The sequence below is a fragment of the Ceratosolen solmsi genome, unplaced genomic scaffold (assembly GCF_000503995.2).
Source record: "Ceratosolen solmsi marchali unplaced genomic scaffold, CerSol_1.0 scaffold11, whole genome shotgun sequence".
Lineage (NCBI taxonomy): Eukaryota > Metazoa > Arthropoda > Insecta > Hymenoptera > Agaonidae > Ceratosolen > Ceratosolen solmsi.
Window position 1 is genome coordinate 14,334,496 of NW_011948416.1, and position 26,824 is coordinate 14,361,319.

The 26,824-nt window shown below is 27.3% G+C and overlaps 1 protein-coding gene across 1 annotated transcript in view; it reads left to right on the plus strand.

Annotated features, from left to right (window-relative positions):
* Positions 1-26,824, plus strand: part of tei (irregular chiasm C-roughest protein teiresias) — a 176,196-nt gene that overhangs the window by 126,481 nt on the left and 22,891 nt on the right. Inside the window, exons 6-7 of the mRNA XM_011496163.1 lie at positions 549-695; positions 6,338-6,610. Of these exons, the coding sequence (XP_011494465.1) occupies positions 549-695; positions 6,338-6,610 (420 nt within the window). The remainder of the gene's footprint in view (positions 1-548; positions 696-6,337; positions 6,611-26,824) is intronic.

Consider the following 26,824-nt stretch of genomic DNA (forward strand, 5'->3'; position numbering starts at 1 on the left):
AGAGCGTCTTTGAAACACTATAACTTTAATTGAAATAGAATTCTTTGGGCCATTAAGAATGTAATTCGTTCAAAGAATAAAGAAACAAATGTAAATTATCATTCAATTAAAATTATTATTTTAATTATGATAAAAAGTTTTAAACATCGTTACTATATAATTTATGATTTATAATTTTTCTATAAATATATCTAATATTTTTCATAGATTATATTGCAATCAATTTGATATGCTATAAGATATCAGTTAAGGAATTTTTAAATGTAACATGTATATATATATATATATATATATATATTAATGATCTATTTTATATTAAATGCGTTGTAAATGTTATTGTACATGTACCAAAAATATGCAAATATTTTTTTTACGTAGACGAAAAGTAAATAGAATTAAAAATAATATGTAATATTATATGTTAAAGGATAAATGCAATTTTCACAAAATCTCGTAAATTTTTCCATTCTACCTGTAATTATATACTGCTATGTTTGAACAGTAAAATAGTCGTAGCCGGCTTGTTTACTCTTTTAAATTTGTTTCAGATGATGAGCCACCCCCGGTAGAGCAGAGCGATGATGGATGGTTGAATTTTACGAAAATCAGCCAAGCGGAGAGCGGTTGGTACAAATGCTATACGCGACATATGCTCGGCATTTTTTCGAGTATCGGCTACTTCCTCAATGTGCGCTGTAAGTAATCATAATTTCTCTGTTTTACTTCGTCCTCCTACATTCGATGCTCCATGATCCTTTAGTTTAAATTTCATTAAGAGCTGGTTCTGCTAGAATTCACCGCACGTCCTTTACATTTGTTATCGAAATATCCTTGTTCAATTCAGAAAAGCTCGACTCCCTTTCAATTTTCCTTTTGTTGGGCGTATAATTTTTAGTCGATTATGGTGTAGTTACTGGCCGACACCGAATGGCAAAAACTTTTTTAAAGATCGAAATATATCTCATGAAAGTTTATTCACAGTAAATTTTACGTGTGATAAAAAATTTCTACACAATAGGATAAAATTTGAATTATATATATAATTAGCCGTCTATATAATATAATTTGTTTACAATTTTTATCATTTTATTACGAATTATTAAATAATATTTCATGCAATTGTTACTAATATTAATATCATTTGAGAATTGGTAACGCATTGCGGTTACTAAGTCGAAAAATAATATTCTTTGATTGTTTGTGTTAAAAACTAATTTAGAATATGAAAATCTTATATTCCACGAGTAATAATTATTCATCAAGCACATTAACATATTGAAATGATAATATTTGATTTAACATTCATAAGTGCGGCGAACTAATATATTTGAATAGTTTAGAACATTTTTGTATTCTTCAAGATTGACTTTATACGTTTCAAGTAGTTTTTCATTGCTACACCACCCATAATCAATACAATTATTCCTAAATTTTCTTCTATTCTTAAATATTATAATTTGATTAGTCCATCACGTTGTGAAGAGGTAAATTTTTTAATGATAATTGTCGATATTTCAACCATAGAGTATATAATATAACACTGCATAATAGAACAGATGATGCTGCGAACGATCATCGCCATAAGATCTCCCAAGCGCATTGGGCTTAACCGCATCGGCTGGACGTCGACCGATAACTTATCCTTATGCAGGTTGAGATTGTAGTACAGCGTATTAGCGTGTAATCGATGAATCTTTGCGTGGAAGGGGGAGGCCAATCGAATGGTTAATAGGTGCTCTCGTGTCATCTAAATTGCGTAGAGATTAGTTCTCGAGAGCCTCTAGTTTTAGGATGTAACGCACGTGGGAAGTTAAGTTGTCGTGTTTGCCTATGCGTGTGTACATAGGTAAATAAGTGTGTATACCGAGCACGTTTACAACTAAATTAGAAACATCAACAAATAAGAAAGAGATACATCGAATAAAAAATGAGAACAAAGAGAGAAATCGAATGAATCGAACCCTTATCCATTAAATAATGCTGAGCCATTTAATGTGATAGTAATGCTATGTTAAAAAGTTTAAAATAATTTATGGGAATTAACTATTATAAATCAATATTTGAAAAGCATGTGACCTACTAAAGTCCTATCGAAATTACTAACCAATATTAATTCAATAACCGGTTAATAGGCTTGTAAGAACTTAACTAATACAAGTAGCTAAATTAAATAGACTAATACATTCATATTTATATTTAAAAGTAATTTTAAAACTCCAAAAATTTGAACAAACTCATTCTTTAAAATGATGAATAATGTTATTAAAAGTAAATAACTTAAAAAAGTAAATGAATAAATTATCTTCAATGATTTCACAATGTCTCTTTCATTCCTTATTGTTAACTCTTATTCAAATATACCAATTAATAAATAAAGATTTATAATAGAATGTGATAATTAAATAGCATAGGTATATACTCAATTTGAAATATATTTTACATTAGAACAATGCTTTCACTTAATGAAGATTTTTCATTAGACAATTATGCAATATTTATTATTTATAACAAGTTCGTTATTGAAAAATGTATAGTATTTATTGATAGTAGTTATAGATAATAAAATTTTCTCATGACCGATAAATGAAGATATCGTTTGACATTTGACTTTGCCAACAAATTTAACTGTTAAGGAACGTACGAGTCCTTCTCATTTCAAACTATCGACGAGTTAGGTTTGACGTCCCTAAGATGAACTAAATGGTATAAGGGGTAGGAAATTTGCAAATTTTCGCGATGGTAATTTCCGCTTGGCTCAGTGGCTTCCGTTTCTGACAAATTACTGTGGTTTCCGGTTCGTATTGACGTCAGCGCATCGCGCACATTATGACTCTGCGCACTACGAAATCTAATTCGAGAATGATTTCGCAATCAAACTTATGTTTGATACTAATTTTCCAATACCATAACCCATTAAACTCAAGGTAATTATTTTATAACAACGTAATATTTTAGTATGTAAAGTGGATTCTTTTTAAAATAACAAATTCTTTGTAATATGATATTACATAAACTAAATTTCATCATGATTTAAAGTGCAAAAAATATATGCATTCAAAAGTTATTTAAAAATCTAAATATTATTAATAAAGAATATACAATAGTGAGCTAAATAGTTCGTAAAAATTTCAATGCAAATCTAATAATCAAGAATTCTAAAAAAAAGGCTTCATATTGTATTTTTATTTGTCGTTATTCAACATCATGAAAGCTTGGATCTTCCTATAAATTAATATAAAAATATATCTACAATATACGATAATAATAACAAATAATAACGTCAATAATATAATAAATTTATTAAAAAAAAAAAAAAAAAAAAACATATATAAAACAGTTTTCTGCGTATTACTAAGTTCTTTCACTTTATTATTTCCATTCTTCAAACATTCTTGAAAAAAAAATTTGGGCAAACACCTTATGATTAGTTCAAAGACTTATATATGTTTATTTACTATATTTAAAATCAAAATTTAGAAAAAAATCTGAATTTATTAAATAATAAATGATTTGACATCATATATATGAATAATGGAGGAAATACAAAACTTGTATCAAATATAAAAAAAAATGTGAGTGGAGAATTAACCTTATGAACTTGTGCTGAAATAATTAATTTGATCAAAGTTTGCTCTTCACGATATTTACCAACACACCTGAAATAATAATTTTCTAATTTTTCATCCTAATATTCATCATTTATTAATTTACATTATATGCGTCCATAATTCCTATAAAATTAAGCATTTATAATATATTTATTAACAATTAAAAATTTATTAATATCTTCGACATTTATAATGGATCATTTAAATTATTTTATTATATCAAGTATTAGTTTCGGATATTTTAGCTGTTTTATCACTATTGGATTTCGAATATTGAATTTTTTTAATTAATTTATATAAATATAGTTATAATAAAATTAGTATTTATTTTTATTATATTATTTCAACTTTATGTTATAATAAGCTATAATAATTGAAAACAGAAATGGAATTTAAAAGAAATTAGTGTATAAGGAATTTTATGAATTAATAAAATACGATAATGTGGAAAAATATGAGATCTATACATCCAAGAACGATTGGACTTACAATATCTCGAGTATGTGGATAAGGAGTTGATAAACAACGATCGATCGCGTATAATTTTGCGAAGTCATGGATTTAAGCGGAGATACGGCTAACTAAATGATGAAATGAGGATAAAGGAAAAGATATTGGTTTCCTTAGTTATCCTCTGATTTCCTAAAGTTGATCCAGCAATAAAAATAGTTTTATAAAAATTATCTGTAAATATGATAAGTTCCATCGTCGAATAGGAAATAAATATTAAATAAAAAGTGCTTTGGCTACGAGTTATTCTTTTATTTGCCATCAATTAGTGAAAGTTTATCTCTGCGACAGATCTTGTATATTTTAGATGAGCAAGGGCATTGATTTAAGCCATTAAGGGAACTGATTTAAGAATTTAAGCCAGTCTCATAAAACATATTAATTTAGACTTTTTTTTTTTTTAATAACTTCAAACATGAAAGTGAATGATATTCAGATAAATTGTAATTGACATATTAACGGATCTACGTGAATTTATATTATTCAGCGGTTACCTACATGTCCGCACGTAGATCTCACATCTTCCATCAAGTTACGTCATGTCTGTGTCGGCATAAACTATTTAACGAAGCATGTTAACTATTTTTTTCATATTACTGTAATTTGGATTTGCCAAATACTTATATCTAAGACCTTTCAATCGATTACGTTGTCCACAGTCACCTACCGAATCATTATCAAATAGTTTATATTCTTTTAACAAAATTGTTAATTCTTCTACACATTAAACTTTAACTAATGTAAATAAAATTTTTATTTTATACTACTTGTATTATTGATATTATTTGTTTTAAAACTCAATCGGTTATTGGTACAATTACATTAATGCTTGCAAAACAGTTGCACGTTATAATCAATAATAGATAAGAAGTTTTTTTGTTTTTAAATTCTATAATGTTAAATATAAAAATGCAAAGATTGATAATAATATTAACTATTTTCAGATTTAAATGAAATAAATAGAATAAAATAATTTCGTTATTAAAAGAAAAAATTTTCAAATAGAAAATATTTCAATTATAATTAGTATAACAATAATAATAGAATATTCATATTAATTCAACATTTCAATATTCAAAATTTCAATAGTCTTTAAAGAAGTATTAGTTCATCATTAACAACTGTATGTCCAAGCAAATGTAAAAAAGGAATACAACTGATAATGAAAAAATTAATAAAAAACTTTTTCAATGTTTGAAACTCATGAAATTTATAAATTAAAAAGCATATAATTATTTAGAAATCGTAATTTCAATTTTTCAACAAAATGGAAAGTATTTTTTGAATTTACAATTATAACAATTATTTCTAATGAAATGCATGTTATGCATTTTTATAAGAATTATTATATTTACTTAATTGAAATAATATATAGTATTTTTGTCTAGTTATTCATTAAGAATTTATGATTTTTTATATGATTTGTTAGGAATCCTTCCATTTCAAAATATTAAAAGATCATAATTTTTTTGTTGTGATTACCTTTAGCTTTGTATATAAACATCTACATGAACCTATCAACATGATCTTGTAATTACGATATGGCAAAGATTAAATGTAAATTTTTAATACTAAAATATGGTAGTTTTTGCTATATTCTTGTTTTGTAATCTATATAATTTTCTTTTTTAATATACAGTAAGCAGAGAGAAAGAAAATTTAAACTTTGTTCATTACGAGTTAGGAAGTATAAAAAGCTCAAATATGCTATATAAAATGACCCAAAAACTTTGATCCTTATATAAAGAACATGAAATATGCTCGAAAATTAATAAAAAAAATTTCTCCTTTCAAATATAGATAAATAAAATTCTTTGAAAATAAATTACAATTAACAATACAATCGTTTGCACTAATGGACAGTCAGGTTTTGAGAAAAATTGTTCCATTTAAAAATATGAAAAATCTCACTTTTTAACTATGACAGTATCTATTTAATATACAGATAATTTTAATTAAAAAAAAATATATATATATATATATATATATATATATATATAATTAAATATCTATTATAAAAGTCTATCTTAGAATATGAACAAAATTTGAAAATTATGCGTGTAATATTTCATTAATATTTTGTTTGTGAATCACCAAGTGCAGCTCTATTTTATTATTAATTAATTTCATAATTTAAGTAAATCTATGATTTTTTAGTTTAGCTACAGTTGGCAAGTCGCGGTACGCACATTTTTAAATTACATATTATTTTTATACAGATAATACTGAAATCGAAACAGAGGCTGAGGCACTAAATGGCGAGGCAACAGATTCACGGAAGATGGAAGTTCAGATTGGCGGGGCCGTGACGTTGGAGTGTGATGGCGGCTGCTGGGGACATGGCCCAGGTATGGACCCTGTCGGAGGTCCAGGGCATCTCGCACTTAGCAGAGTTGTGTATCAGGAAGCCGGCGAGTACCGATGTGTTTCGCCTGATCCTAAACAACAAGATTCTTGGAGAGCTCAGCTTCCATATCACATTAAAGTTACCGGTAAGTTATACCTGAAAGATATCTATTTTGTCACTATCGAATTTCTTCCTAATTAATTCCTACGTTAATTCAGTATAGAACAGCAAATTATAAAAATGATGATTTTTTATATATTTATACAATTTTATAATTCAATTGTATCATACATTTCATAATAAATGATATAAGAAAAGTCATTCATTCCTTAAGCGTCGTACAGATAATTTTCAAATTTCATTCTTTCATCGAATTAACAAAGTCATACATACACATAATTACGATAATTAAATAATATTACTCTTTATATGACAATTTTTTCTAAACGAAAAAACAATGTCGACTAAGCTCGGCAAACTTTACCTAAAAGAAAAAAACCAAGTGCAGAATAATCAATATTTTTCTTTTACGTTGTATACAGTTTTTAATACAAACACATCGTATCAGTTAATGTTTAAAGTTGAAAATTTAATGAATAATAAATTAGAAATTTAATTATTTATTATTGATTTATTAATCATTATTAATGCATTGATTGGACAAGTTTGAAAAAGAAGTATTTAAAAAGAAAATTTAATATTTAAGATATCTATTAAATGTCGGTATTTTCAAATTTTTTCTGAAAACTTTCTGTTGACTAACAGAAAGAAATGTTATTTTAACGTAATAGTCATATACGGATTGAACAATAAACAAAAAATTTATTTATTTTTTTGAAATTGTTATCAATAATTAATCTATTTCAGTGAAATATTTTTGTAAGAATAAAGTATACGGATTAAATGAATGGAATGTTTGAAGAAATGAAAAGTCGATACTTATTAATATAAGATAGATGCTATAAGAAATGACTTTTTTACAAAATAGGTTATATTATTATGGTTTTACAATGTTACAATAAACAAAGTACCACGATAGGCGAAATATCGGCAATATAAATATGCATAATTTAAAATAGAATGCATATTAAAATATTAATATCGTATGTTACAAATGTTATATAACTTTTCATAAAACTCTATCATCGTTATACATTTGTTGGGAAGGGGGGGGGGGGGGGTCGCTAAAATCAAGGCAATAGAAACTTAAATTCAATGCTCTTCAAGTTTTGTTAATGTTATTAGCGCTTTGTCGCTACATAGCCTAGGCGAGCAAATTTTGATGTTCATGGGCAGGAAGTTGCATCCCTTTATCGTTTATGAATTTTCTTCTTTTTATTTTCGGGTTGTTCGATACTTTGGTCTGCACATGTTTAAGTCATGCGAGAGAGCAAGCAATCCTTGGCATCTTCTTTTGTTTTGTTTCGTGCAGCTTGAATTGCTTTGGACGTGTCTGCCAAAAACTGACGAAATTGTATTACGAAGTTCTGTATATCTCATGGAAATTTCAGACTCGGCATGCCAAACTTTCTGCTGCGTTTGGCACTATTTTGAATATAACAAATAAGAAAGCCAAGCCAATTGTGCTGAAATCGTTTCAGCTTAATTTGCTCAATTCTATAACTGATTATTGCAATTTATAAGGCTACGATCGAATTAACACAGATCATCATCGTTCTATGTAAAAAAAAAAAAAAAAAGAAAAATGAAAAAAAAAAATTAAATCTCGTGACTATGACGATATATGTTATAAAGAATTTGTCATGTAATTAAAATTTTCAACTGAGTTTCTTCAACATAAAGAGTTACACGTAATTCAAGACTATAATAATGATATTATTGTGCAGTACAATGGCCAGTTTAATTAACTGAAAATAAATTTAATTTAAGATTAATTAGTGTTTTTGTACACCTATTCAGACTAATTGCTTTATAAATTCACAAAATATCGTGTAACCGAATAAATTATATTATTGCTACGAGTTACATGTTAATTATAATATAAAATACAATAATCATCAAGGAGAGAACGAGTTTCGTTGAAAAAAAAAAAAAAATGTCTTTATTGTATTGTTTGTAAATGGTATGAACCTATATAATATATTTTTGGTATTAATATAAAAATAATTTAACATTATATTACCAGTGGACGACAAAAATGTCCGATAGGTTAGCTTTGCTTTACAAACTATGATTGAAAAACTCACGCTCACACATGTGAAACATTTTTACGTTGAGATTTCGCGCGCAATTGGTTTGCTTTATCCTTGAAGTCTGCTCTTCTTTTGTCAACTCATACGCAGACAAATCTAGACAAGAGTAAACAAGTTTACGAGCACAGCCATGGAAAATCGCTGCCTCGTAACTTCGACACTCGCATTCGAGATACAGGAATACGTACGTGACGTAGTAGATGCACTCACATGAGTCCGCCCGACTTTTGTATCGAAAAATCAAAGGTCAATCGATTCTTCCGCTTTATTTCCTTTTTTCTTATCGCATTCGTAGTTTCTCATTAGTGGGAATCATCCTTAGTGTCGATTATCCAAGAGTCAACGAGCCGTAGAAATACGAATTGACAAGCACGAATAAGGAAAATCTTGCTCCGTATTTACGAATCAGCAGCCTAATTCCTAAATCTCGGCCGAATGCACGTATTCTACCTCTCCACTTGTTCGAAGTAATACGAAGGAAGATCTGCGGTAAAGATAGAGATAGTTAGGGCTTTCATATCCCGATTTTACAGTAAAGCTTGTGCACATTGACGATAATTGAAAAGTCCCAGACTGCGTATATCGTACTCTGTCTATGTGCCAAGTTCAAATTGGAAAAGGAAATGAGGTAGGTCAGCATGTTCTTTTTACTGCTTCTTCAAAGATTTCATTAAATGTATGTCGCGAAATTATTATACTTAAGGGTCTTACAATCTAGCCGTTTATTGTTTGCATTTATAACTGGAAAAAAACAAAACAATTTATTCGTCGTGAAGAATAATATAATTATCATTTAAGTATTCGATTTTCGTTTTTTTTCAATTTTCATTATTTTTACATACAGTATTTTATAAAAAACTTTTTATTCTTTATGCTATATTATTTTTCAATTTACGAAATATATATATATATATATATATATATATATATATATATATATATATATATAATGTTTATGTGCCTATTTAAAAATTGCCTATTTAACATATTAGAATATTGTATATACATAATGTAATAAACATTTGTATTTAGAAATTAAATATACAAATATAGTGTAAGTATCATAGAATAATTCCGATCATGTTGAGAATTTGTTATTGTTTTATTTCTGTCGACTAATATGCTTCAGTTTTATTTATATGAAATATCGTATGATAGAAGTTTGTCTGACAAAAACATTTTCCGACTGTTTTCTTTAGACAAAATATATATACAATTTTTACGATTACTTAAGTATTCATAAAAAGTAATTGATCTTGTTTATTTAATCGCTAAAAGAAGTAAAACTAAAATCATTATATTAACAAAATTATTTTCCAATGGAAATTCGTTATTCAAAAGGTTTTGCAAAATTTCGTAGAATATACAGAATCAATAGAAATGTAATAAACAATTAATATTGTAGAATTACTTATATAAATATCATTAAAAACTAAAAAAAAAGACATATTTATATCGAACGTATCGATCCATAAAATTTAAAAACCCTATAAATAATGCAAAATACTATATTTATACAATATACAGATAGTATTGGGTTATAATAAATTTTGTTACACACAAAAGTAATCACAAGTAATAAAAAACAAATGTTTAGACGTATTATCTTTTAACCCTTTTTATGCAATTTTTTTTTTTTTTTTTTTGGAACCTTTAATGTCACAGAATTTCAAGTTAAACAATTTATGGTCAAAAGGACAAAATAGATACTCAAAATGAAATAAGAAAAAAATGAAAAAAGAACGCCATTTAAGATTTTACGACATGCACCCACGATCAAAGAAATTCTTTGCGATTTAATTTTAATGCAAGTCCCGCGCTTCATACGGTCGAATGTCTTGATTTCCAATAACCCAGCAAAATCAGTGCATTGGTTATCCTGCCCGAGCAATATGGACAAGGCTTTGAGAAATCTGATAGCCAAGTCTTCTGATACTGTTCTCGGAACTTGGCCAAGTGCAGAGTTGCTTATTTGAGAGAGACGCCGGAGCGTATTGACACACCGATACGGAATTGGGTAAAGCGCAACTCTTCAATTATTCATTTGAAATTTTTCCTCCCTCAATAATTTCATACTATCGGGAATTCTGTTTGCGCGTGAAATTAATCATTAGGAAACTTTGCTTTCACAAATATATTTCTCGACCATAAATCCAAGCCAATGATGAAATATTGAAATACCCGCTTTATGAGAAGGGCATACTATTTTCTTTTTGCCTAAGATTTTCTGCTTATAATTCGATATTTTGTACTTAATCGATCGATGTTTTAGCGAAAGGATAGTACAAATTTAAATTTAATTCAATTAATATCCAATAATAATTATCGGCATGTGATAATTTGAAATTATGTGAATACGATTACCATTATATTGTTCTCTTAAATTTTATGTATTACATACTAAATATGTAAAAGTTGATAAAACGCAATAAGCTTTTTATGTATTCGTTAATGCGAAAACTTTTGATACATTGCGTTATATATTATTTCTACTGTTTATAAAAAAAAATTAATTTTTTCAAATATTTACATTTATTTTATACAATTTTGTAAATAATATTTTCTCCATACCAAAAGAAACACAAAAATTAAATAAAATTTAGCTACTGTAGCTTCATGCAATCAATTTAAATAAAATTTTTTGTAGAAAATTATTCTATGCATAAAATTGAACTCAAACAAGTTATTGCGATTATAAGCCACACGCACGCACGCGCACACGCGCGCACACCCGCGCACACACATATATGCATATATATTACAAACCTATGAACACATGATGTAAATGATAGACTTCGTAGTTGGACAAAGCCACTCAGACAAACTAATTTATTAGTTTCTGCTTGTACAGCAAATACTAAATTCATACTATCTATGTTTCTATATTTAAGTCAACTTGCAAACGAGCACCGAAAAGTGAAACCCCTTTATGTAATATAGTTTAATTTTCACTATACAGATGATCTTAATTTATGCAGTTTAGAATTACCTATTTTGTTAATAGAAAAATATAGTAATTACTTTGAAAATTAAAATAAATGGTTAAAGCTGCTCTCCCATTAGAAGTATAATATGATTGAGAATATAATATGTTTTCTTATTTGATCTATTGGCTTTATCGAGTGCGAACCACTCTTATATAAAATAGTCAAAATATTATATTTCATTAATTTTAAATATTTGTTTCATTAATAGAGGTTCTCTTGTTATACGGAAATGTAAAAAAAAAAATATATAAATTTACAGAATTTCCTTTACTCAACGATGTTTCTGAGAAAATATCATTATGAATATTCACAACATTTGCGAAAATAAGTGGAATGCCACAATTATATATCTTGTATTTATTATATGCAGTCCTATGCCTAAATAAATGCTTATTTCAACAATATTGGACGATATGGGAGATGTAAGTCTACAATCACTTTCTTAATATCAACCATTTTACAAACGAAACATTTCACTGTGCAATGGTAAGCATTTTCTCTGATCGATGCAGAATTATACTTGAGCCGAAAATATAAGTTCCAATCCTGTAAGTCAAGTAGCACCTCTCACTCTTAGCAATCTAAGTCTTCCTGAAACGGATTATAATGAAATGCTGATCAAGTATGCTGCGAACTTTTTGAAATTCAATCATTTCAATTGTTAATTTTATTCAATATCTATCATCATGATAATTGAAGTATTTAGAGCTGAAGAATTACAATAAATATATTTTATTAAGAATATTTTTAATCCCACAACTCTTAAATAACTCTCAAATTGTTGAAAGCTTTCTACTTAAATATCCCACATTGCCAATTATTATCCTTTATTATAATAATTTTATCAATTATTTTTACATGCCAGTTAATTCACGCTAACATGATTTATAAGGTTATATAAATATAAGCTCAATTAATCCTTGACCTACCGCAACAAAAACTCATTATTCGAATTTTCAAATCCAGTGTCCGAGTTTGCCAAACGGATTTCTGGAAAAATAAAACACTTTCAGCATGCAAATACAGTAAAATCCTATCCTATGCGCCGAGCTTTACAAACTGAACGAACTCTTTTTGCACTCAATGGAGCGCGCAATACACACACACACACACGCACGCATACACACACACACACACACGCACACACACACGCACGCACGCAATAGACGATTTCCAGGTTGCTGCAGTCAAACAGTTAATTATCGTAGATTTACACATGACGTAAAAAATAATGATCAACTCGATCAGGATATTTCAATATTTACAATAAGCTATTCAATTCCTTTTCCATTTTTTCGTAATTTTTATTTCCTCTATTGTACATTACAACCTTTTACTAAGAATGAAAATGTTAATTACGTACTCTGTTAAATTATATTTTCAGACTATTGATTTATTCGCTTCAGAAACATTGATTTTTCATTAAAAAAAAAGAAAAAAAAACAGAAAAACAGAAAAACAAAACAGAAAAACAGAAAAACAAAACAGAAAATTTATACAAGAGAATACACAGTTAATAATCGTAGCAGGAATTTTGATCTTCAAACTGCAATTACTTGATCGTTATAAGTTAATATATTACTTGATAACGTGCAAAAATATGAAAATACTCTGAAATTCAATTACCGTGTAAACATTTATGTTATAATGGTACAATATACTGAATTCTTATTTATTTTTTTAAATTTGAAAATAATTAGAAAATTATATCGAAACATCTTCTATGCTATCAAGTTTAGGTTGTTTCCAAAAACTCGTGATATATATGCGATATTGAAGGATATTTTAAAAAATATATATACATAACATAATTAGCCAATTTCCAATTTCTTACTTTTATCAACTGGAAAAGTATATTTATAATTGTAATTAATTTAGTTTTCATTAATTTCCTGTCTTTTAATACAGTCATATTATTATTATTATTATTCAATGTTTAATCAGAATACTTACAGAAATTAAAACATATATCTACCGTTCTATTAACATGTATAATATAATTCACGCTCTCTAATTTACATTAATTGAATTATTATAATTAGAATTATTACTTCGTACATTGTTTATTATTGTTATTAGTTAATTTTGACTCAATAGTATAGTATATTAAATTGCTGACATTAATAATATTATGTTTGATTGAACCAAGTATGTACATTCAATTATTTAGATAAAAAAATTATCTAGAGTATATAATACGCAGTCATTGCACACCAATAAAGTATATTCGACTATAAGTATTAATAACACTTTTTATACACATTTTCATTAATATTATAGAAAATCTATTGCATAACAATATTTCTTTATATTATGATATTGAATTCTATATGTTGATTATTTGAGAAAATGAATTGTTTTATAAAACATTGTAAATTGTGAAATTTACCACTATTCATTGCAAATAATTAATAATTTAGGTTCTTGATATTTTGTAAAAATAATATAATATTCTGAATAAAATTTAATTCGTAAATTTTTAATTAATACAAATGCACTAATCGTTTACGTATATCGAAATTGATTATTATTCACGAAAATAAGATGCATATGTGACTTTATATTCTATTAATAATATGCTATATAACTTAATCCAAATATAAAAACTATGACTATTTATTGAAAATTTATTTTATGATACTATTAGTAAATTATATATATCAAATTTTATTATCTCATTCAAAGGAGCAATGTCTTTTAATCAAGTTTTAATATGCATTTTCGTTTATGCCAATGTACGAAAGAGTTATTTTTAGAAATATATTTCGATAGTTATATATTTACTTAATTACTAATGAGATGTAATACAATGAAATAAATTTCAAATTATTATAAATTTACAATTGCATTTAATAATTTATAATTGTATATTATTTTGTAATAATTTTATATTATATTTTTTGAAAACTAAAATTTACATTATATAAACTTTCAAAATTTATCTTTTCGTTTTATCCAAATAACAAATTGAATAATAACATAGATAAATATACAAATAAATAATATTATAAGTATTAAAACATATTTTTACTTAATCAATGAAGATTTAAGACACACGCGAGCGCGCGTGTATATATAACCTTACTATTATAATTAAATAATTAAAAAGTTAATATTGAAAATTAAAGTAAAACGTATTATATGATGTATTTCATAAATATAAAATATTGATGGACGTTGATAGGTACGTGGTTTCTTTTATAATGAATATTTTTATAAATTAATTTAATTATATATGAGCTATAATGGCAGGAAATATATAGACTGTAAATTGAAGAAAATCAATAGATTATTCCTCTTTATTTATGAAATATGTAATTATATGAAACTTTTTTGTAAATAGAGAAATGTCATTGAGAAATTTTCTTAAGTTTAATAAAACCTAAATTCATTGAAATAATGCAACATTTAATGGAACATCTGTAATTACTATAACGTATTTGAATATGTGTTTCTCCAACTACATGATTATTCTCTTGACATATATTTTTCAAGATTAACTGGCAGATATCGATGCTGATGCAGCTCAATTCGGGATAACATGTTAGGCTAAGTATGAATTATTAAGGTATTTGGGTTGAGAAAATATAAATTGATTTATGATCTTGATCCTGCTACGTACGTATTAAATACTTGAGGAAGAAGGCCCTCCCGATTTGTCATTATGTCAAGAATTCTTCGAGATTTTACGGGTAAGCCAATTGCTTTGTTTGCAAGAAAGACAAACGGAATCGATTAATCTGCATAGAAATGATTAACGAAGATGCTTTCTCTTGTCTTTGTTTTCATTTTATAAGGTAATGTCGATTAATACTAAGTGATTATAACATAAAACCACTCATTAGGGTTTATCTGCTGACGTACGACATTTTGAATTGATGAAGTAAATACGATTTACGTAGAAGGAAGATAAGTAAATATTTAGATTATTCACGCACTTTTTTTTTATACTTGGAAATATATTATTGTTTGCAGATAAATACAACATTAATCAATCGTTGATAATTTTTATACATAATACGGCTTCTATTGAATGCTTTAAAAGATCTTTAGTAATAATTATATAAATTATTAATTATTTTTGTTTAGTTTTGAAATATGGGATTTTATTAAAATGTAATTTAATAAAGAATTTAAATTTCACGGATAGAATGTAATTTTAGTAGAATCATTCTTATATATAATTCATGAAATTATTCGCAAAATATATGTTATACTATTGTTTTCGATTGTTGCATTAACCATTGTTTATACGATCTGATTTATATTTAAATTAGGTTTTAATCATACGTATGTTATAAAAATAATTAAAAGAAATGACTGATTAATAATTATACAAGGAAAAAAGGAATCTTTCTAATATTATAGTTATCGATTTAAAGTAACGCGATTTATTTCTGGTATCGTTCTACAAAAGTATTTCGAAAGTTAAGTTTAATTATTCATTCGATTCCTTCCTTTTTTTCTATAATTCTTTTATTATTCTGAATTGAATCGTAAAGTTTGTTGTATTTTATGTTCATTAATTTTCTACTAAATCGTATTTTAATAATCATTACTACACAGATCAGGATTTTATTACTAATATTATTATTATTATTATTATTATTATTATTATTATTATTATTATTATTATTATTACTACTACTTTCCATAGTTAATTTCATATTTTAAAATTTTTATTTGCCATACGATTGATATTCGATAAAAAGTGTAAAATTACGCAAAAACTTTATACTTTTGTACAATAAAATCTATATTCTTTGCTAAGATTTTTTAACATAAATTTTAAGATGCGTATATAAAAAATTGTATTATCTGAAAAAGATATAGGCATGAAAACTTTCAAATATAAAATATTAAATGGAGAAAATAATATTGTACTAAAGTAGGTAAAACAACATAACAATAGTATAGGAAATACATGTATCTAGGAAATACATAGAAAATAAATTTTTTTCATCATGTTTGTAAAAGTTATACGCAAACATTAGAATGAATAAACAAATGATAACATGCAACCGCATTGATAAACACAATTTTCATATAGAATAAGCTAACAAACATGATGAAAATGCCGTGGTTTGGTTTTAATATAGAAAAACTGCAGAGAAGTGGACAACGTGTTGCTCGGTACACATGTACATATCCAATTGTGTATCAGAATTTGTAACTTTCTCTGACAGCACGTCGTATGAATAGATAAACGAAGCGATTTTGTGAAATTCAATGCATACCGCGACATTATTATTTGATCGCGAACTATATCAATTCCACAATGTACGCGTGTTAAAGCCATTGGGGAACAAATGTAATGCCAAAAATCTGTTAAAAGTATAATGATACTCATTGAAAAAAAAAAGGCCATTTTAATTTTGCCTCCTCGAAACACTGTAAAATATTAATGAACAATTTGTACGATAAAGAATGTAATTTAATTGAATATTCTTTTTAATAGTAAGAATATAATATATATCTAATAATATGAGACAAGTGATAGTATTGTTCTATGGAATATGCTGCATCGTATTATAGAAATAGGAAATGTTGAGGGTTGGTTTGTATTTCTCCCACAACTATAGTCAAAGCCCGAAATGCGTATAAGCAGAGGTACACACATACACACATACATGTGTATACACATATATATTTATATATATATATATATATATATATATATACATTTCCTTAGTAGACGCAAAGTGAGTTCATAGACGACCGAATAAGGCGCGGACGAATATAATGGGAGATAGTAGAAGCGTGAGTGTGCGCATAAATATCAACCCCACAAGCAGGAAAATTGTATAGATACATCATATTTACGATTTTATGCAAATTTTAAACATGAACACTTTGACACTGCTTTCGTCGAATGTGCGGACGCGTAAAGTGCGCACATGCTAGTTGGTGTTAAAAGTATAGGAGAAGTTTCTGAAGCGGCTGAAAGAACTTTGACTGGGAAATTACGCGCAAACCATATTCACAAACGAAAGAAGGAGACAATCTCATAATTTACATTACTTTTTTATGTTAGCGATCTTTATGCAAATACATAGCTCGAATATACTTTTTAAAGTGCTGTGTATATCTTTCGCGCTTCAGTAACTAATGCCAATGAGTTTCTACATCGGCCCGTGAGCATTACTTCACTATTTAATCTTGCCAATTTAATTCATGTGTTTTTAGATAAATGCAATATTAAATAAGTTTTCTTTTATTATTAATTTATATTAATAATGAGTCGCTTGACGCTAATATTTATTTACTTGTATACTACAATTACTAAGTAGTAAATGTATAATTCCGTATGTGGCAACTAAAAAACTAGATAAATTAAAAACAACAGAATAAAAGTATAACTAAATATATCTATAAAAAACAACAACAACAACAACAACAACCATTAAGAATGCCTTTGGTAATTTTCAGTAGAAGTAATAGATTTTTATCAGACAGTAGTATAAACTTGTACGATTAAGCATAGTGTATTGGACGATTATGACGAATTATTTGACATTAATCGTACTGCAACTGAGACATTTTGAACGTTGACATTTTTAGATTTAACTATAAAAATGTCTATTATAACGGCTTAAGAAAATAAAATAGCGCTACTTGAAAATAGTGTTTATATTCTTCTATCTCATAAACATGTCCCAAATATTACCTTCGCACAGCATATTATTTGCAATTTGTAAAACATCATATCTTACTTACACTTAAATAAAATATAATCAAAATATATTTATTTTATATCATTTGAAAATATATGTGAGATTATATTTCTTCATTAAAATGCTCAGTAATAAAGAGGATTATTCAAACCAGAAAACTTGGTAAAATTATTCGATTCTTATTGCTTTTATTTCGGATGTCCTTCAATGCCTGTATAATAAGATTGTTGTGATGTTCTTTAATATAACGAGTGGTACTTCATATATCTCAGAAGTCATTGTTCAATTGATCGTATCTAATGTTTTATAGTTTGAGGCGCCATCGAGTAATGCTAGACAATTGACTTTCAAGAGAAAACTCTATTAAGCGTCTTTTATTCGAAGGACACGTATAAAATTACAGTCATAGCAATAAATAAGTAAGAAATCAAAAGTCTCTTTACGAAAATATATTTATATTTACATAAATTTACCGTTTGTTCAATAGTTTTGACACATCTACTTTGTGCGAAACTTTGTATTTAATTAAATGCCGTCACTTTTCCAAATACATTTTTTCACGACTATATACTATTATAGTTTATATTTTGTTCATTCGGTACTAGTCTCCAATACGATTTTCTAACATTTATAAATTAATTATCTTATTCGTGATTTTAACATTTATTAAATATTTAAATAATAAAAATGCTTAAATAATTTCAGTTATCACTGATTATTACACACATAATTAAAAAAAAAGAAGAAACTTTTATATAATAGATCAATTCAATATTTTTTTACTTAATTATCGGTATACAAAAATTTCTATGTATGAAGAAAAACAAATTATTTACCAAAAGTATTATATTTAATAATATTCGGTATACATTAGTCATAACCATAGACCAATTTTTATTCGTACTTGAATTTTTCTTTTACCATCAAACAAGAATTTCTTTACGAAAAGCAATAGAAGGTATGGAGAAAATTAAGAAGTGCAGATATAAATTTGTAATGTATGAGTGGCGGGCTAAATGTATTCGATAATATATGTATACACGTATCTATGCATGTAGTTGCGCTCATAGCTGCATCTGAGTCGTTATCGAAGTGGATGTACACGTGCGTTCATCGTCATCTGCGTTCGACTACCCAAGTTGGCAAACATTTGCTCCGGCGGATCACATTCCGGCAATATTTACTTTTCTGCTCGTACTTGCAAACAGCTTACTTTCTAGAAACCCGATTATGTTCCTACACGAGAGGAGATCTCATGCACTCCCTCCTCCTTCTCCCCACCCCCACTCCCCACTCTATCAGCCGACCTTTTTTCCAGTTGCTAAACAGAAAGCACGACACTGAGGTCGGGGTAAGCAGGTGACGTAGATTTGAGATAAGAATTTGAATTTCTCTCACTTCGTAGCGTCTCGGATTTACGTGTAAATAATCTCCCAAGGATCTTTCATCACCTTATAACAAAATACGTTTACCTGATTAAGTGTACTAAATTTCATTAAATAGCGAATGACTGAGCATCTGCCAAATTCTTTAACTCATATTGTATAATTTTTTGTTTAACAAAGCTCGTCATCGAGTTTAATTTATTATGCTAATAATTGAGTATCGCTATTACGTTCTTTTTTTGTTAACTCCGTTAAATTTGTTAATCTATCACTACGATACTCATTCGTCTAAAATAAAATACATAAATAGACAATGACACAATAAATAATATATGGATAATAGAATCATCGATAGATAGGTATTAACATATTTAAATAATTGTATTTTTATTCGGAAATAATTTATCGAATATATGATTTAATTACAACCATAATAAAACGAAAGCGATAAAAGCATTAACGGCCTTTTACATTTCACGTAAAACATTATAAAACAAATTTTCATAATACAGTACCGCCGAATGGGAAATAACATAGACAATAGAAATATATAATTAGCAAAAATTTTGACTCGTAAGATAAAGTTTATATTGATGTACAATAGTTACAATTGGCAATACCTAAACATTACATAACTACGGAACATTCGATTACGCAACGCACCACTTGGCTGCTTAATTTCATAGTGCCGACAAAGTACACGTGCTTGTCGAGAATATAATAATAATAATAATAATAATAATAATAATAAGAGAAGCTCGTGCACGTGCTTCAACATACTTCAATGCTGAAGTCGTTAAAATGATTCTTTTCAAAGAAACTCGATCCTTTTATCGCACTCTTGCCAGTAAATAAAATGAACATTGTTTTCAACATTACTTTTTCACATAACTAGTAAGCATTTTATTGCATAAGAATATGATAATGTTCATTGATTCGACGTTTTTAAACTTCTTAAAGGTAATAAAAATGTGCAATAAATCTTTAAATATGAGGTTTTCATTTGTAAATGGTCGGACAAATTCATTTATTGGAAATATACTTTAATCCAAATAAATCGATAAATAAAGAAATCGAGCATTTCATGATTAAATATACATAATGTCTGAATGAAAACACGATTTTGTAGCGCAATTTTATAAGTACATTTTCGTAATTTAACAATATTAGTAAAATTAAATATCTATATTTTATGAATAGAATAATAATTATATTGTATAAAAAAAAAAAAAAATTCTTTTAAAATTATAATATTCAGTGCAAAGTATTTCGATAATAGCATACGCAAGATATAACAAATTAAACGTTTCATTATGAAATTATTGTTATTATATGATAAGGGGGGGGGGGATAAAATTATAAGGAACAGTAGACTTAAAATTTACAGATTTATTATAACATATAATCCATTTTTATGGCTATATTTTCTACTTGCAAAATGTCAAACTGTAAGTAGACACGTGGAACTCCAATATAATGCCTATAATGGCAACTTTAACAACCAAAACTTTCTCGTGCTTTACAGTTTTCTCCACAGGCGTTACTTCGTAATCGTTATATTGTTCAAGGCAAGAACGACGCTTCCTGCATTTTTATCCTGTCTTCGCTTGTTTTGCTTTTGATCAAAAAATAAATCGTACAGGAGGGAAGGCCTTACCGAAAACTAAATATGTAATCAATAACTATTGGTTATGAAAAAGAAAATAACTAAACAATAAAAGACATTGCATCTCCATACTGAAATAATTTTTGTCTTTCTCGAAACTAAGACGAACAAGCGAAAGTTGGATGAAAATTGAAAAAAGTTTCTGCAGATTTAGAGAAATCAGTTAAGCTATTATCGGAATAATTTCTTACATTTTCTTTTCCTTATTTGCATGAAAATCGTTGTTGAATAATAGATGCGAATATTTTGTCCCGACTTCGCCAAAAGGTAAAATTACACGAAGTGCATTGATACCACAAGTCTGACGTGTACAAGGGCAGATGAAAGTGAAAATGAAAGAAGGAGACAAAGTGAACAGTGGCTAAAAATATATGAGAATATAAATAACCATGAAATGTGATGAAATCGATTTATTTATTTGTCAAATAAAAGGAAATTCTGTGAAGCTTACTTTCATAATATGCCTCATATTCAATCATTTTCTTATTCTTTCTTTTCACTTTCTCGTGCTCGTATTTTACCCTTTTATTTATTACTCATTATTACATATATATATATATATATATATATATATATATTTGTTATCATTTTATTTTCTTCAATTTACAATTATATTTTTATTTGTGTATATTTTGCTTTCTCTTAATTACATATTCTCCATTATTTTAAATGAGAAATTTTACTATAATGTTAATAAGATTAGGCGCGCTAGTATTATGTTATTGTTTTGTTTACTAAGAATAAGAGAATGTTGAAGCCTCGGTATCTCATCCATTTGGGATATCTCGATATGACGAACCATAAAAAAAAGTTGCAGAGTACTTGGGATAAATGGTGAAGGGCAAACAAAGTAGGAGAGAGAGAGAGAGAGAGAGAGAGAGAGAGAGAGAGAGTTGGAGGAGGGAGCGAAAGAGAGAATAGAGTATAGGAGTTTCTCTTAAAAAGTTTCAATTCAACAAATCTAGTATCCGATTACTTTATCCAGAACAGTCGAGCAAATCGTACGGAAAGGTCGGGCTGTCGCGATTGCCATATTGTTCGACTCAACTGAGTCGAAGATAGAATGAACGAATATAACAATTTGAGAGAGTTGAAAAAGACAAAAAGTCAGACGTTTGTTCGTCAGAAAATGAGCGTCTTTGATCGCATATTCTCTAACCATGGAAACATTGTATTTACTGAAAACACGAAAATAAAAGGGTAATGGAAATTTGAACAAAAATGTATTTATATTTTATACTTGTATGTATTTCTTTCGATCACTTCATTTAACAATCAAACTTCTTTTTGACTTAGCAAAAATAGATATAAAAACATGAATGCTTTTAATATTCAAAGATCAAAAAAAAAAAAAAAATATATATATATATATATATATATATATATATGTATATAAGTATAGCATAAGCAGAAAAAAAAAAGTATCGCTTAAGCGAAAGCAGTAGGAGAGCGATATCGCGATTGTATAAATAATCGTTAAATTTAGTTTTACTAAATTAAACAAGCAAAGTTAGGTGTAAGTCGACAATGGTGAAAGCATTTGCAATGGACAAAGCGATAAGATATCTTTTCGTTGAAATGAGACATTACCTGTATGTCTAAGGAGGCCCGACCGCTTTCTCTTGCTCTTCAAAGAGTCAGAATTTATATTTTTTCAATGATGATATTTACAAAGCTACTTTCGTTTCGATACTTTGAATACTTAAATCACAATAAATTTCTGAAAAAAGGCTTTTAAATAAAATATAAATGCATTTAATTTTTTTTTACAATTTCGATAACTATCACATTTATTTAAATAAGTATATTTTCTAATATGTTTTTCACTTGAACAACACATTTGAAGGATTATAAATATTATCAATATTTCTTATTTATTATTCTTATGCTCAAGATTTAGAATATAGAAATTGTTATTAATAACTGATATTATGTATGAAATCCTCTTATTAATGCTAAAATGTTATGTTTGGACTCTGAATCATTTATACTTATATTTTAAAATATCCAAAGTTACCACATGAGAAAAAATAAAAAGATAAAGATGAAAGAAGACAGACGGATATATATATATATATATATATATATATATATATATATGTGTAGGGGGAATGAAGGAGGGTGCCCAACAGAAAGCAGTCCAAAAGCGGAGCAGAGTATTATAGGTACACTAAGAATAAATAAAAAAATAAAGGTTTAATTTGACAATAAGGTTGTATTCGACAATAAGAGTGGCAAGTTGTCATTCTCTTATTTCACTTTGGAAACGCACGCGAAGCCCATTTGTAGGCGGCTCAGCTCTTCGGCTTAACCCGCGTGCTAGGAAAACAAGTTCAAAAACAAAACAAAAACAAAAACAAACAAAAAAATTGAGAGCAGAAAAATAAAGGCTCCTCGGAGATAGTCTGACATTCTACTTTGTATCGGTCAGAAAGACTGTTTAAGCTTTATGTTCTTATTTCGTCGGAGATTTTTTTTTTTTTTTTTTTTTTTTTTTTTGTATTTTTTTTTTTTTTTTTTTTAGGAATCCTTGCTATCTTCCCTTCAAATTCTCCAACTTTGTATCTTCAAGTGATGTGCCATAAGCAGCTTTTCTAGTGTGCGAGATTTTCCCTTTCTTTTTTTTCTTTTTTTTTACCTTTTTCATTTTTACTTAAGCTCGCTCTCGTTACTAATCTAATCGGTAGTTTAGTTAGTTGCCGCTATCTTTTCATTATTAGGCCTTTTATAAATTATTTATTGTAGTCGAAAAGCTATGGAGGATATATACACGCCTGTATTTATTAAAAAAAAAAAAAAATTTTTCAGATTATATAATTTCTTTCGTTCATTCCATTCAGAATCATTTGCCGAATATCGAACATTAATTTTTTTGTAAATTTTTTTCTGATTTTGATTTTGTTATTCAATAGATGGAAATAAATTGACTTTTAATAAAATAAAATTTGAATTTACATTAAATTAGATTATTAACAAAACTTCATTAGCAAATAGGTATTTCAATCATCTAACGATCGATGTTAATCTAACGAATTAAATTATCATTATTTTTTATTTTAAACAACGATAATTTACATGTCGTTACAAATCTTGTAAAAGTTTGAATTTTGTTATTCAAAATGTTCTTATACAAATTTTCAAAGATTCTATCGTAAAAATCGTATTTCTAAAACTTGAATACTTGATATATAAAATTAACAACAAACAAAATTTTTTATTGAATAACATTTTATAAAATCTTTTTATAAAATAATGCTAAATAAATTTATAAATTGTTAGTAGACAAACTTGGAACGAGTTGTTTGCAATTTATTATATAATTAATAATAAATAGTAACGAGTTTTTTGCACGACTGTATCATACTTATGAGATAAATACTTTTACTAAATCGGAATATTTATAATTAAATTGAGAAAATAGATGGAACTTCGTGATTATTGGATTAGTCTATATATTTTTCAATTTTGGAATTTAAAAATATAAATGGATGGATGTATTAATTTTTTTTTTAATTATAACTAAAGATAATTGTTAAATTTCCTTTAAAAAATTAAAATTTTATTAAAAAGATTTAAATATTGAATTTTAGATGCTCACAATATTTTCATGTCGTTATTGTTATTGTATTCATAAAAGTTGGTTCATTTTATTCATAAATATAAATTTATATATAAAAATTCACCAATTTGATTATGAATCTGAATTTATCATTTAAACAATCGTCAGTGTGCTCTCTCTACATATTTTTATTATTCAAAAAATTTACTTTTATATCATTTACATATTAAGCATAATAATTTATACCTATAAGACTTATTAATACCCACGGAATTATTTTTATTTGATAAAGGTATTCTGCAATGTATTAATACCTCACACTACTACTGACGCATTCATTATATCGATGACCGAGCTCGTTGTTTCGACAATGATAATAAAATTCCAAGAAAATTTGTTCATTTTAATAAAAACACGTTAATTACAATAAATGATTAATTAAAATGTAATATTTAACTTCAATTCATGTTCGTACATTATTTCATAAAAATATATAATTACCTTTTTTTAATTGAGGTGCAGGATTACGTGATAATGCTCGTTTAAAATTAATTTTCAATAATAAAGTTTGTCTTGAAGTAATAACGTTTTAAAATAAAATAATTATTAATTCAAATCATTATGAAAGCACATTTAAATTCTTTTATCCTGTGGTTATCATTTAGCTAAAGCTCAGCTAGTAATAGTCATTTAATGATTGAAATTTTAATTTTTATACGATTGTGCTTCTACTACATTTGTAAGTAAGTAGAATAAATTAATTATTAAATATTTTGTTGGAATAATTATGTTGCTTTACAAAAATAAAATAAGCACGTAAATAAATAATTAAAAAAAAAAACAAAAAAAAACAATGTCAATTAAATTAACAACAAATTTGCTAAATTATCAAAATAAATTTTAATCTGATTGAAATGTTCATTTAATATTTATGATTTATAAATAAATACGTGATAAAAATCAATTTAACTGTTGTAAAAATGATTTAATATTTAGACATTTAGGTCGGAATAAGCTGCGGTAATATATCGCAAAAGAAATACATCACTAATCATGATCGTTGGGAATTTAAAAATGTTCAAAGCTCTAATGACGAAAGAAGAAATCGTGGGATGAAGGTGACGATGATTAGAATTCCGGGGAAACCGTTAAAACTATGATCACCAATTTGCTAGTCGACAAACATCTATATCAACATTCTCATTGCCAGGCTTGTCGATGACGCAGCAGCAATTTAAGCGAATTCCGTCGATCGAATTACGACAATCAAATCTCACACGAGAAGCAGCTATTATGAGGCGTCGCGAGGAAGTGCGAAGCTATGGCGCCTGCCTGAGATAATTGTGCGTTGAAACGAAAAGACTATTTTAATAACTGGACAGATAACTTTGTAGTATCAGCTACTTCATCGTGTTTCAGCTGCGATTCTTGTCGTGCAATGTACGGCCCAATGAACTCGGCATGTCAGGTGGCTTTTTAAAGAGAAATGTAATATACGTTGTGAGAGCAACGGAGCAAGAGAGAGAGAGAGAGAGAGAGAGAGAGAGAGATAGAGTTGAGAGAGAGAGAGAGTTGAGAGAGAGAGAGAGAGTTGAGAGAGAGAGAAGGAGAGAGAGAGAGAGAGTGTGAGTGTGAGTGAGTGAGGGGGTACGTAGGGTGAGAGCTAGAATAAGCGGTTGAATGATTGAGTGAATAAGCGAGAGTAGGAGATAGAATTGACCCTTTCGAGGATACTTGACATTAGATGCGCGAGAGAGTGATCATTAGTCCATGGCTCTGGTTACTGGATAATTCAAGTCCGCCAGTTATCTAAGCCATTAAAATCCCTCCTCTCGATTTCTCGTTATGGCTTCCCCCCCCCCCCCCCCCCCCCCC